We start from the raw sequence: 12,367 nt of genomic DNA, 5'->3' as shown, positions 1-12,367 counted from the left end.
CCTGGAGCATCCTGAACTTTGGGCAGGTCTTGGAGATGCTCCACTGCAGGTCCCCATACTCAAAGCAGGCAGTAGACCCATCTACACAGCCCTGATTACCTATTCTTTACCAGGAAAAGAGTTACCAGAGACACCTTCTATAAAATATGACCAACCCCAAGCTGTGCACAAAGCCAGGCAGCAAGACTTGTGCCCATGTTGGCATGATGACCCCCCTGCACTCCTGCATCCAGCTCTGGGGCAGCAGCACAAGAGGGACGTGGAGTTGGAGCAAGCCCAGAGGAGGCCATGGAGATGCTGCGAGGGCTGGAGCAGCTCTGTTCTGGAGCCAGGCTGAGAGAGCTGGGCTGGGGCAGCCTGGAGAAGAGAAGGCTCCTGAAGGGGAGACCTTAGAGCAGCTCCAGTGCCTAAAGGGGCTGCAGGAAACCTGGAGAGGGGCTTGGGACAAGGGCCTGTAGGGACAGGCCAAGGGGAATGGCTTGAACCTGCCCAAGGGGAGACTGAGCTGAGCTCTTAGGCAGAAGCTCTTCCCTGTGAGGGTGCTGAGGCGCTGGCACAGGGTGCCCAGAGAAGCTGTGGCTGCCCCATCCCTGGCAGTGCTCAAGGCCAGGTTGGACACAGGGGCTTGGAGCAAGCTGCTCCAGTGGAAGGGGTCCCTGCCCGTGGCAGGGGTTGGAGCTGGAGGAGCTTTAAGGTCCCTTCCAACTCAGACCAGGCTGTGATCCTATGATGTCCCAGTGTATGTCTCTGCTTTGCAGGCATCCCACTGGCAGCTGGTCCCCAGGGAGATACAGGAGGAAGGTCAGGGCTGGCTCACAGTGCTGCTTGCTGCAGCATGGATGTCACCACTGTCACTCTTCTTCCCTTTAGAAACCCAAGAAGGACCCAAATGGCCCTTTCCAGATGAGGCAGCAGTCACAAATACACCCAAGCTAACTTCTCCAGCATCAGGGCTTTTGTGAAGACCCCGGTTAAAAAATAAATCTGTGCTAATTCAATTTCCCTAAATTCAATTTGGAAATGGAAAGAGGTTAGCAGAATTAAGGCAGCTTTAATGAGGACGAAAAGCAGCAACATGGAAATTCAATGGTATCAAAACCACCTGTACCTCTGGCTAATTTGAATTAATCCTACAGACAGGCCTCAGCAAAGCCCAGAGGGAGGGGAGCATCCAGCACCTTGAGCATAGCAGAGCTCTGTCTCCATCTCTCACCATCAGCTTTTCCTTTTCCCAAACAACTCCCTGGAGAAGGGCTTCTTCAAGCCACCAAGAGATGGTTTTCCCTTGCATCCATAATTTGATGGCAGGGGGTGGTATGTACCACTTCTAACAGCATGAAAAGCCCTGAAGGGAAGCAAAGAATCAATTCCAACCCAAATGAGTTGGGTGTGAAGGAAACAGGCTTGAGATCTTCCTCTGCATGACCTAGATCAGAAGTCTTCCTTGTAGCCCATGTTTTTCACCGAGCTAAGTAATAGCAGCCCATAATACTATGTGATAGTCTCCTAAGTGGATTGAAGCCTCAAGCTTTATAGATTTCATGCTTCTTCTTAGTGCAGTTTTATAGCGCATTTCTCATCCCCTTTCTCTTTATTCTGCGTGTTACTTGGTTAATTGGTATGAAATGCTCATCGTTACCCAACAATTCCTGAAACACAGATGCAGAACTCTTGACTGTATTTCTTATTTACAGCCCTGTAGCCTGAGTGGCTTTCAATTTACTGTGCTGCTGTATGAGGTCACTATATAATACCATGGACCACTCCAGAAAGATTAACCCCAAGTGGATTCCCTTTGCAATCAAATAGCTGCCACTATAAATTAGTTTCTTTTCTCTATTTGATGGCATTCCTGCCACTTTCCCTATCAAGTGCAATAAAGCAACCCCCCTCCACAGCCCTGCCACACGCCGGTGCCTCATCCTGCGAGACAAAGATGCGTAACCATGGAATTTGGGAGACTCCGAGCCATATGTATGGCTCCCACCTACGCTGCTCTGAGTCTGTGGTTTGCCTTTTCCCTCTCAGTTCCTGGAAGGAGTTTTCCCTGCTATCAGTTTTTTCCATCTTCAACTGAACTTCCTGCAGTATTGCTATGTTTGGGGGCTGTTTGCATCATGATTCCCAGCTGGAACATTTAAGGCTTTCTTTAAAACACAAAGGTGATGCGAAGACTTCAGCCAGAACTTATTTCCTCAACTCTTTCCATATGTAGCGAGCTCACAGCTAAAGCACAATCCTAGAAAATACAAATCCCAGCAGTGCAAAACTCAAAAGACAAGATTTCCATCTCTTTTTCTTTGTACCATCCTATTTTTCCCAGGATTTTGACAGTCCTGACACAATATTTTTGCACCCCCAACGATGGCAAAGCTGCCTGATGCCATGCCATCCAGATACAGTCAAAATACCCTGTTCTTTGCACTTGAAATTCAAGACTGAAGCAGTCTGTGTACACTCGCTATTCCAAAATTAGACTGCACATAAATTTAACATGTTCAAATAACGGGCTTGCATATGCAGACAGTCAAGCTAGAGGTATATTTTCCTATTACAAGTAACTTGTTAGAGAAGACATTTCATCTTCCCAAGATATTAATGGACACCCAGAAAAGGCCTTTTCAAACTGACAATGCACTTCATTTTGTTTGCTGAGCCAGTAACAATTAAATCACTTTTTAGATTACAAAGCATATGCCCATGTGACACGGTGGCAGCAGCTCCTGAGCAGCCATAACCCAAGCTACGAACCAATATTTTCCTTCTTAGCTTATTTGAATTGCAAAGGACAGGATCCCGAGGCAGCAAATGAGGAGGTTTTGGGGCTCTGAAGGAGAACGTGGTTTTATGGCATCTCCAAATCTGGAGCAAAAAGAGAAGCAGCTGCGGGACTAAGCACAGAGTTGGATGTCACCATTTGGGCCTGGCATTAGTAAGAATCAGTCCTGCATCCAACAGAACCACAACTGCTCTGAGGACCTGAGCATCCTGGGGTGCAGGAGGAAGATGTTGTGGCCATGGCTGGGATGAAGAGGCAGTGAACTAGAACCTGGATGGTTCTTTGGGTGGCTGTTTTCCCTTGCAGGAAGCACGAGCCAAGGCCATCATAACAGGCCAAAGAAAAGCATATTTTTCCATGTGAAGACCTCTCTCTGGTGATGGAATCAGCATTTCTGAAGCCCTAAGGGGGTACAAACACCATGTCTGAGACAGCAGCTCAGTGGGGGCAGCTCCAGATAGTTCTGGGAGAACTTAGACTAACATGGGACAGCCAGCTGGGAAAAGTTTGGTTTTTGAGTAGGGTTTGAGTATCCACGTCTGAGGGATGATGCGGAAGTCGGAAACTGAGGAAAAGAAGGTCAAATAACTCAACCACATAAAAATCATTGCCTAAAAGGCCACTAAAAGAGCAGTTGCTGGGTACAGCAAGTGGGGAAAGAGGAGCAGCAAAACTGGGCTGTAGAAATATCTGCAACGGAATAGTTCAGGTTATAATGGAGATACTAACTCACTGGGAAGAAAAAACTAACTCCTTCCATCCTGAAGGCATCCTAATGGCTAACCTCCCCATGCCTACATGTGTACTGCACCGTGAAGATCTCACCCCATGCCCTCCTCATCCCTGTCCATAGCCAGGGCTGAAGTTCACTATTAAGAGCTGTGTGTCCTTGCTAAAGCTTTCCACTGGAGAGCCAAACCGGCGCAGTCCCAGTGGAAGCAGCTGAGGGGATTTAATTCCAAACACATTTACATTCTTATGCAAATATTTGGAAATAATCAACTCCCTCACTTACCTACAAAGCTGAGTTAAGTGTTTCCATGGGAACAGCAAGTATTAACCACTATAGTTAATGTTTTCATTCTGGTACTGTCCAGACAGCTCAATGAAGATTGAAGAGAGCTTGTACAAGGCGCTGTATGAACGTGGAGGATGAAAGAGTCCCTTATTGAAAGGCAAAGGTTAATGTTTTATGAACTTCGCAATCAAGTACCAGTTCTACCTAGACCTGTAAGAACATGGCCAAGTTTGCTTGCAACGAGTCCAGGAGCTTGTCCTACACCATTTAACTGAATCAACAGTCCTATTTACATCGTTCCACCTTGAATCCTACAGCATTTCACGATCAGACAAAGACCTTAACAACTAGCCCCATAATATCAACCCAGTTCTAGAGGCATGAGAATCCCTCTCTATGCCTCAGTCTTTACCTGAGCATAAATTTAACTTAAATACGAATGAGATTAGCAGTGGTGAGGCCGTATGGGGGCAGGACACCATTAGGGGCCTCTTGAAAATCAAAGAGGCACATTTCTCCCTTCCATGTGTGGTCAAAAATCAAGCTGGAGCTTAAAAGACTCTAAAAAGCACAAGATTCTGGAAAAATGAATGCACTCGGGGTTGTTTCCTCCCCTCTCAGGTTTCACGCCCTCAGCCATGGCCAGGTTTCAAGCTCCTTTGCCACATGCAGGGCTTGAAAGCTGCCTGATGAATATGACCAGAGCAGGAGCTGCCATCCCACCTAACCTCTGGATGACAGTGATGCTCACAGACACAGGGGTACCAGACTGGAAACCTCCTCCCCATTGCCACAGGCTCTCCTGCCAGATGGCAACAACAAGACCTGGCTGATCTTCCTGATTCACCTTTTAACCTCACACTTCAGTTCCCCATTTGCTTCCTTAATACCTTTTCTTTTTTGCCTCCTGTATAACGAGCATCTGGTTCACCCAGCTGAGACCTTCTCAGAACAGCAGTGATAGAAAAGCACAGCTCTAAAGGCAGCACATTCCTGGATGGGTTCTTCCTAAAGATTCACGGAATCATCATAGGCTGGTTTGTGTTGAAGGGACCTTAAAGCTCATCCAGCTCCAACCCCTGCCACAGGCAGGGACCCCTTCCACTGGAGCAGCTTGCTCCAAGCCCCTGTGTCCAACCTGGCCTTGAACACTGCCAGGGATGGGGCAGCCCTTCACCACCCTCACAGTGAAGAATTCCTCAGAATAAAGCAGGCCTGCAGTGAGAACAGTGTGCCACAGGGTCTGTGCCTCCATGGGGAACCTTATGGGCAATCCAAAACCCGACAAGGTTGAACACAGAGAGCTCATAGTGTGGCTGTCCAAGCCTGCTACATCCCCAGGCCATCAATGTGGTGGTTTTCCTGCCCCCATGAGCTCCCCCAAGGCAGCCTGTAAGCAATAAAGCATCGGAGGTAGAAAATGCACTTCATCTTCCCACTCTTTACTGAGAACCTGGTTTGCCTTTACAAGGACAAGACTTCAAACAAATGCTACGAGTCAGAAATGATTATTCCAAATCACTCTCTCCTCCTCCTCACCTGGGCCACATCAGGCTGATTCTGAGTACGAGCTAAGCACTGGAAGGCAAAGCCCTTGCTATAAAAGCCTGTGCAATTTGAAATGATTGATGGTACCATGGGAATCTGTTTAAATTGTCAGCATCAACCACCACACAAATACATTGTAAGTTCTGAATGAAGGCAGCCAACTCTCCTCTTCACTGTTGAGAAGAAGGTGCTTGAAGAGACTCGTTTGCACACGATGACGGTGCAACGATGACATAAAACCTTAAGGGGTAATTGCTCCTCTCCCTTTTCTGACACCCCATAATAAACAAATAACTCCCACCACAATGTTCTGCCTGCAACTGCCAGAGGAATGGAGCTGCTGGCAAGTTTTCCAACCCTTTTGGGGCTGTTTTGCTTCAAATGCCAACACAGATCCATGAAGAGTGCAGCACCGCTGGGTGCCTTTGGTGGTACATGTCCCTCCTCATGCTGTCCCCTGCCCATGTCACCCCCTTGTAGAGCCAAGCCTCTGTTTTGGCAGCAGGATTCATTAAGGGAACTGGTACCAGCAGTGCCAGCAACTTCTACCATCATTCAGGGTTCAGATGATGGGAGCTGCTGAGCTGCCCTTGCAGGAGACAGCATTTCTGTGTTCATTCCGAGTGCTGCCATCCCAACCCATGAGCTGCAAGACAGCCACAGCCCTTCCAATCAGCACCTTCTGCCCTTCTCTGTGCCAGGACTAGAGGGGGCTGCAGTGCAGCATGCTGGCTCTTCAGAAGATGCTCAGCTTAGTTGGGTTCATTAAAGGAAGGTGCCGTTCATCCCACATCCTCCAAGTGCAATGAGCCAACCATAAAGCAACCCACACAAAGACAACAGTCAGGGCAACAAATGTCCCCAGGTTCCAAGGAGGAGGAAAACACAAACAGTTTGACCTTGAACAAGGCCTCCAAAGTCCCCTTCTAGGGAAGAGGGAGATGTTGGAGCATCTGAAAGAGGCACTACACCTCCTGTCACACACAAGCAGCCACCCTGGTCCCAGGAGAGGTGGTGACACTCAAACGTTGATGCTGAGACACCCAAGTCCAGCACTCACTGATGAGCTGAACTATAGAAAGGCTGGTCCCAAGTGGCAGCTACAGACACTGCAAAACAACTGGTTTCTGTACAGACTGAGCTCCTCTTGCTTTCAAGAGCTGGTTTAGATATTGCCTGGGAAGGATGGGATGGGATGGGATGGTCTTTCAGCAAAAATCACCAATACATGCATGTTTGCAGGAGGAAAAAGAAGGTCTTACCTGTTTCTCCCCATATGGGCAAATATTCGTCCTGCTGTATGTCTAGCATGATTTCCAGTCCATTGCCTGTCCCACCCTTAACTGTGGTAAGAAGAGGCCGTCCTTCTTCTCCTGAGTTAAACATGTAGCATTTCCCATATTTTGTAAACACCTGCGAGGAGACAAAACAGAAATAACATAATATGTTCCATATAATCAACTCCTATTCCCACATGAAAAAGGGCGGAGTGATGAGAAACAGCCACACACCACAGCTCCAAGGGAAATGTCTGCAGGTAAATCTAACCTAGTCTGATCATTTAGCATATGGTGTTCTCCTGAGAGAAAAGATGGAAGAAAGGAAAGGTGGTTTACAGCAGTGAACAAATGCCTTCAGCAGCTCACCAGAGCCGTATCACGTTGAGTCCCCAAGAAGCACGTGTACACGTTGTGATGGAGCTTGTACTAAAATATAATGCAATTCACAGAATCATAGAACCACAGACTGGTTTGGGTGGAAGGGACCTTAAAGCTGATCCAGCTCCAACCCCTGCCACAGGCAGGGACCCCTTCCACTGGAGCAGCTTGCTCCAAGCCCCTGTGTCCAACCTGGCCTTGAGCACTGCCAGGGATGGGGCAGCCACAGCTTCTCTGGGCACCCTGTGCCAGCGCCTCAGCACCCTCACAGGGAAGAGCTTCTGCCTAAGAGCTCAGCTCAGTCTCCCCTCTGGCAGGTTCAAGCCATTCCCCTTGGCCTGTCCCTACAGGCCCTTGTCCAAAGCCCATCTCACTCACTGCTTCCCACCCAAAGGGAGCAATGTGAACGATGCCTGCGCTCTCCCAACACAATGACAACACAAATTCCCATGAACTTCTCACTCTGCTACTATTTGGCAACTAATAAAGAGTTAAAAGCACGTGGACAAATGAGGAAAGATTTCCTTCACCACTTTTGCTCCTCTTTAGTCCCATTTTGGCCTGTCCCTTGAAAGAAACTGGGCAAAGCCCAGCTGGGGGCTCCCTGGCCACCACCAGCTCTGTAAAGCAGGGCTTGCCACAGGTTTCCAAGTGGGATGGACATGGTTTTCCAATGGGGGGGACATGGATTTCAAGGAGGATGAATCTTAGTGGGGCAGCAGAGATGTGACACCTTTGATGGCAGTGGCACTGATGATTTTGGTCACTGATGCTCTTGCTCAGCCTTCCCCCAAAGTGGAAGAACATATGGAAAACGAAAGACTAAACCACGAGTCCCTCCTATGGCTTGCACTGACAGACCAGGGACATGTAGATGTGCAGAACTTCCTACTGTACTAAAAGAGGATAAAATGGCTCAGAGCCAGAGAGTCTGGGCTCTGCAATCGGGAAGCAACCAGCAAACATCAGAAATGAATATTCAGAGGGAAGGGATCCCACCACCGACAGCACACACTGCTGCTGGCTGTGCTCCCACCGGGAATCACAAGTCACTAACGCAGTTGCTGAGCTCATATGACCCCACAATGACTCATAAGACTACACAGAAGCTGGAGTCATCAGCAATTTATTCCCCTCAAATATTGACACATGCCTTAGAATTACAGCATGAGGGAAGCGGGTGGGATCAGAGAAGTCAGAAATCGCATCCAAGTTTAAAACTTTCAATCAGAGCAAAAAAGGCTGCAGAGAACATAAAACATTTGCTGGGGGGGGGGAATATGCCCTTTAAAAAATAATTTATATCCAAGTGAAAATCTCATTTTAATACTTGACCTATTAAACCACTCAAGCTGGAAAGATAAGCTGCGCAACAGCAAGCCAGTGTCAGCAGCCAGTGCCCCGTAGATGGGTTTGCCCAGATAAGCTTTGAAGGCAGAAGTCAACAGTTTCTAATTAGGATAGTTAAAAATACAGCAAGAACAAAACCTGCATTAGGGAGAACGAAGGGAAAACAGGCAAGTTTATCTTGAGTGCAAGCACGCAATGTAAATGCTGATTAAGGATTTAGATGCTGCTGAAGCCAGTGCAGGCTTCAGCCAAATACATGCAGGCAATTTTATTGGGCTTTTTATATGGCCCTTTGCAGCTGTAAAAATTGAAGTGTAAAACCTTCAGTTAGGGCATGATTATCCAGCAAACAAGATGTAAAGTGACAGGGCCCAAGGCTGCATGTCTGGGACCCAATCCCAGCAAGAGAAAACCAATTGTGACTTGGAAAAGGAAGGGATGTTGCTCCATCCCCTCCAGTCCACATTCAGCAAGTGACCATCCAGGTCCATGAAAGGTTCTGGTCATGGCCAAGAGCTCATCTGTCACAACCTCAGTAGATGACTCTCTTGCACAGTAGGAGATGTGAAACCTCTCCAGCCACACACAACCTGGGATGCGTTGACACATGTCTGGAAGAAATGCAACTGCTTCTCCCTGCTTCCCAACATCTGCTCCCCAGCAGCAGCAGACCCCAGGGACCATCTGACACACAGCTTAAATCCAGGTGCTGCTGGCATCAGCTGCATCGCTCCTGGGACTCGTTTCCAAGGAACCCTCATGATTTTCTGCTGCTCTTCAGAACAGAATCGTTCAGGTTGGAAAAAACCTTTACAATCATCGAGCCCCACTGTTACTCCAGCACTGCCAAGCCCACCACTAAACCATGTCCCTAAGTGCCACATCTACACATCCTCTAAATACCCTCAGGGATGGTGACTCCACCACTGCCCTGGGCAGCTTGTTCCAGTGCTTGACAACCCTTTCAGTGGATAACTTTTCCCTAATATCCAACCTAAACCTCCCCTGGTGCAGCTTGAGTCTGTTTCCTCTGTCCTATTGCTTGTAACCTCGGAGAATAGACAGACCTCACCTCCCTACAACCTCCTTTCAGGTAGCTGTAGAAAGCAAGAAGGTCCCCCCCGAGCCTCCTTTTCTCCAGGCTAAACAACCCATGCAATTGGCATTCACCCATTGATCTAACCTGTCCCGATCCCTCTGTAGAACCTCCTCCTCTCCAGCAGATCAATGCTCCTGCCCAACTTGGTGTCATCTGCAGACTTCTGAGGGTAGGCCCAGTCCCATCGTCCAGCTCCTTGACAGGGCCATCAGAAAGCACAGATCCTCATTAAAGCTCCTGGCATTTATCCATCATTTCATCTCTGCAAACCAGGCAGTTACTTATGGCTTTGTATAGCCAAATACCACACCGGAGCCATGACTGTGATATGACAGAGAACTTGAACGCTTGCCCTAATGAGGAATCAGGTATCTTGGATGAATTACCCAGAGCTAGCAAGCAGCACGAAAACCTTGGGGTAGGGCTACCTCTAGGCTAAGCAGCTAAGCAAAGAACTAGTGCTCAAGAGGACACCAACATGGGGATACATCAGCAAACAGCATGGACAAGGAGACCTACCGAGCAAAAAAGCCGGGGAGGAACTGTTGGGAAGATGCAACTTATTGTTCCATTGGATCTTCTTGGTTTTAGGCTCTTTTGGGCTCCCTGATAACACGGAAGGATTCAAAGTGTTGCCAGATCACTGGGATAAAAGTATAGAGCTGTTCAGAAAGGCCACCATCAGTTTATACTAACTGCCACGATACGCCTGAGACAGTAGACACGAGGCAAAGCAGAATGATTTAACCTCAGTTTATTATTCTTAGGGGAACACAGCACTCCTTGCTGTTAGTAATGCTTTAACTTGCAATAGAACAAAGGTCCAGCAGAAGCCAGAAACAAAAATACAAACACGAACCTTGAGAATAGACTATAAAATACCAATGTTTCTTTATATTGATGGATCACCCGTTACTTTTGACAGCTCCTCTGAAAATCCCCATTGAAGTACCAGGGTAAACATGCTGAAAGTCTGTAAAACAGTATTTGAGTGACACAATGAGCTCTTTTTTTAGTGTGTAAAGGGAAAAATGCGTATCCTGTGAAATTAAAAAGCAGACCATGTGGATCTTACATACAGAACAGAAGACACAAGCATCAAGAGCTCCGAGACATCAATGTACACCCTGCTGTGTGTCAAACAAATAGTCCAAAAAAGACTGATATTCAAAAAGCAAGCAAGCCTGACCAAACTAATAGAGAAAAAGGTATTTCATGGTTTATAACCAGCAGACACAAGACAAGCATGTCTGCTGATGAATTATCCTTTCAATATTGAGCAAAATGATGGTAAAACCAAGTAATTTGGAGCCCATAAATTACTTTTCTAAATCCAGACAAAGACACAAGCTAGAGCTCACTGACAAGGCAAGACATCACTTGTCAGATAAAGGTTCCAACCACTGAAGAGAGTAAATTAGCATCCTTCACTACCATCTTCTCTGCTATTGTAGTACGCATGGTTCAGAGACACGTATCCTATCAAGCCACATCCAACAGCATCATGGACAACACAGCAAAAAGGAAAACAAAGGGGCTTTCAGATAGGTTCAAGAGAAAGTGAACATGAAGCTGAAAGGGCTGGAGGGAATGGAAATGGGTTTGGGCAGGAACACACATGAGATGATGGGGAAATGATCCTGTTTAGGAGGAAAGAAGACCTTATTTCTGAGGGCTTGGCAGAGCCATATATCCCCGTCACTACCAGGTCTCCCATGGCACCAGCTGTGCCGGCGGTGGCGTTGAGCCATGTCATCATTTCACTCGAGGTGTGAGGAGCAGCAAGGTCTGGTTGGCTCCATGCAAGCACATCACTATGGTCCATTTGTTCACACCCCGGCAGGAGGTTGCTGTACATTATTTGAAATGAAATGACGGCTGTGAAGAGCAAATTGCAACAGATGCCTACAATAAACAGGTTTCTGAAGCATCAAATCCCAAGGGGATCTCTTTGAAAGGGAGAACAAGCCTCCAATTACAGCTTGGTAAAGAGGGAACTCATACGAATAGGAAAAAAAAGACTACATCTCCCTTCCAAAGTGCAGAAGTAAGAAGGGATTAAGTCCCTATCCCACACAGGGGGGCCCAAGCCTAACCAGCTTTTAGGGCACCCTCTTTGTTGGCAGGGATTATGCATCCCAGTCCTACAAAAACACTGGGAGAATACAAAAACCTTACAGACCCATGCATTCAGGAGGTGATTTGGTCAGTCAGTCTAAAGCGACTGTAAGGCAAGGCACAGCTCCTTCAGATATTAACATAAACCACTAGGGGAAACACATACAGGTGACATACTTTGCTATCTTCTTCCTCTCAAAGGAGGTTTAGCCATGGATTTCTCTTTACATCCATGTTTTTATATTGTTGGAAATCTGGCACAGGAGCATGTCAGACAAGCAAAATACGATCCCTCCTTCACAGTGTCAGGTTTAATTTCACAAGAGAAAAGTAATGGGGATGGAGCTCCGGAAAGCAGAGCCATAGAAGTTGTCAGAGATGTGTTTACAAAGAGAGGGTTTTCCTTTAGGCCTCCAAGATGGAGATATCCCAGTGGGGCTTGTCAAGCAGGGAGATGTTTCCTTGAAATTAGTCCAGTGTCTGCCCACATCCCGCTGGGCACCGCTGTTCCGTGACTGCATGGGAACAGCAAGGATGTCAGCTCTGCTTTTATACATGTCTGCTGCTTTGAGTAAGAAGTCATCCTAGGTACCACCTGAGGCTAAGCTAGAACATTAATGCCAGCACAAGACTTGCTTTCACAAACTAGCACCGACCAGCATCCCAAATGTAAGCCTACCACTGTGCCAAGCTGCTGTATATAATGCATAACACTCCTAATACATCCATCTCCACCTCCAAAACCACTTTTTGCCACTGGACAGGACCAACTCTCTTTTTAATTTGTTTATTAAAGG

At 47.3% G+C, this 12,367-nt stretch overlaps 1 protein-coding gene across 2 annotated transcripts in view; it reads right to left on the bottom strand.

Moving 5' to 3' along the window:
- Nucleotides 1–12,367, bottom strand: part of LOC133220634 (acid-sensing ion channel 2-like) — a 92,896-nt gene that overhangs the window by 41,973 nt on the left and 38,556 nt on the right. For both annotated transcript variants that reach the window (XR_009727767.1, XM_061368885.1), the window contains exon 2: nt 6,608–6,758. Coding sequence is in view for 1 of the 2 variants with exons in the window: in XM_061368885.1 (XP_061224869.1) it covers nt 6,608–6,758 (151 nt within the window). In the remaining variant the exon portion in view is untranslated. The remainder of the gene's footprint in view (nt 1–6,607; nt 6,759–12,367) is intronic.

The sequence above is a fragment of the Neopsephotus bourkii genome, unplaced genomic scaffold (genome assembly GCF_033783945.1).
Source record: "Neopsephotus bourkii isolate Nb327-2 ecotype Australia unplaced genomic scaffold, CSIRO-AGI_Nbou_v1 NB_1462, whole genome shotgun sequence".
Lineage (NCBI taxonomy): Eukaryota > Metazoa > Chordata > Aves > Psittaciformes > Psittacidae > Neopsephotus > Neopsephotus bourkii.
Note: the sequence above shows the minus strand (reverse complement) of the source record. Positions and strands in the feature narration are given on the sequence as shown.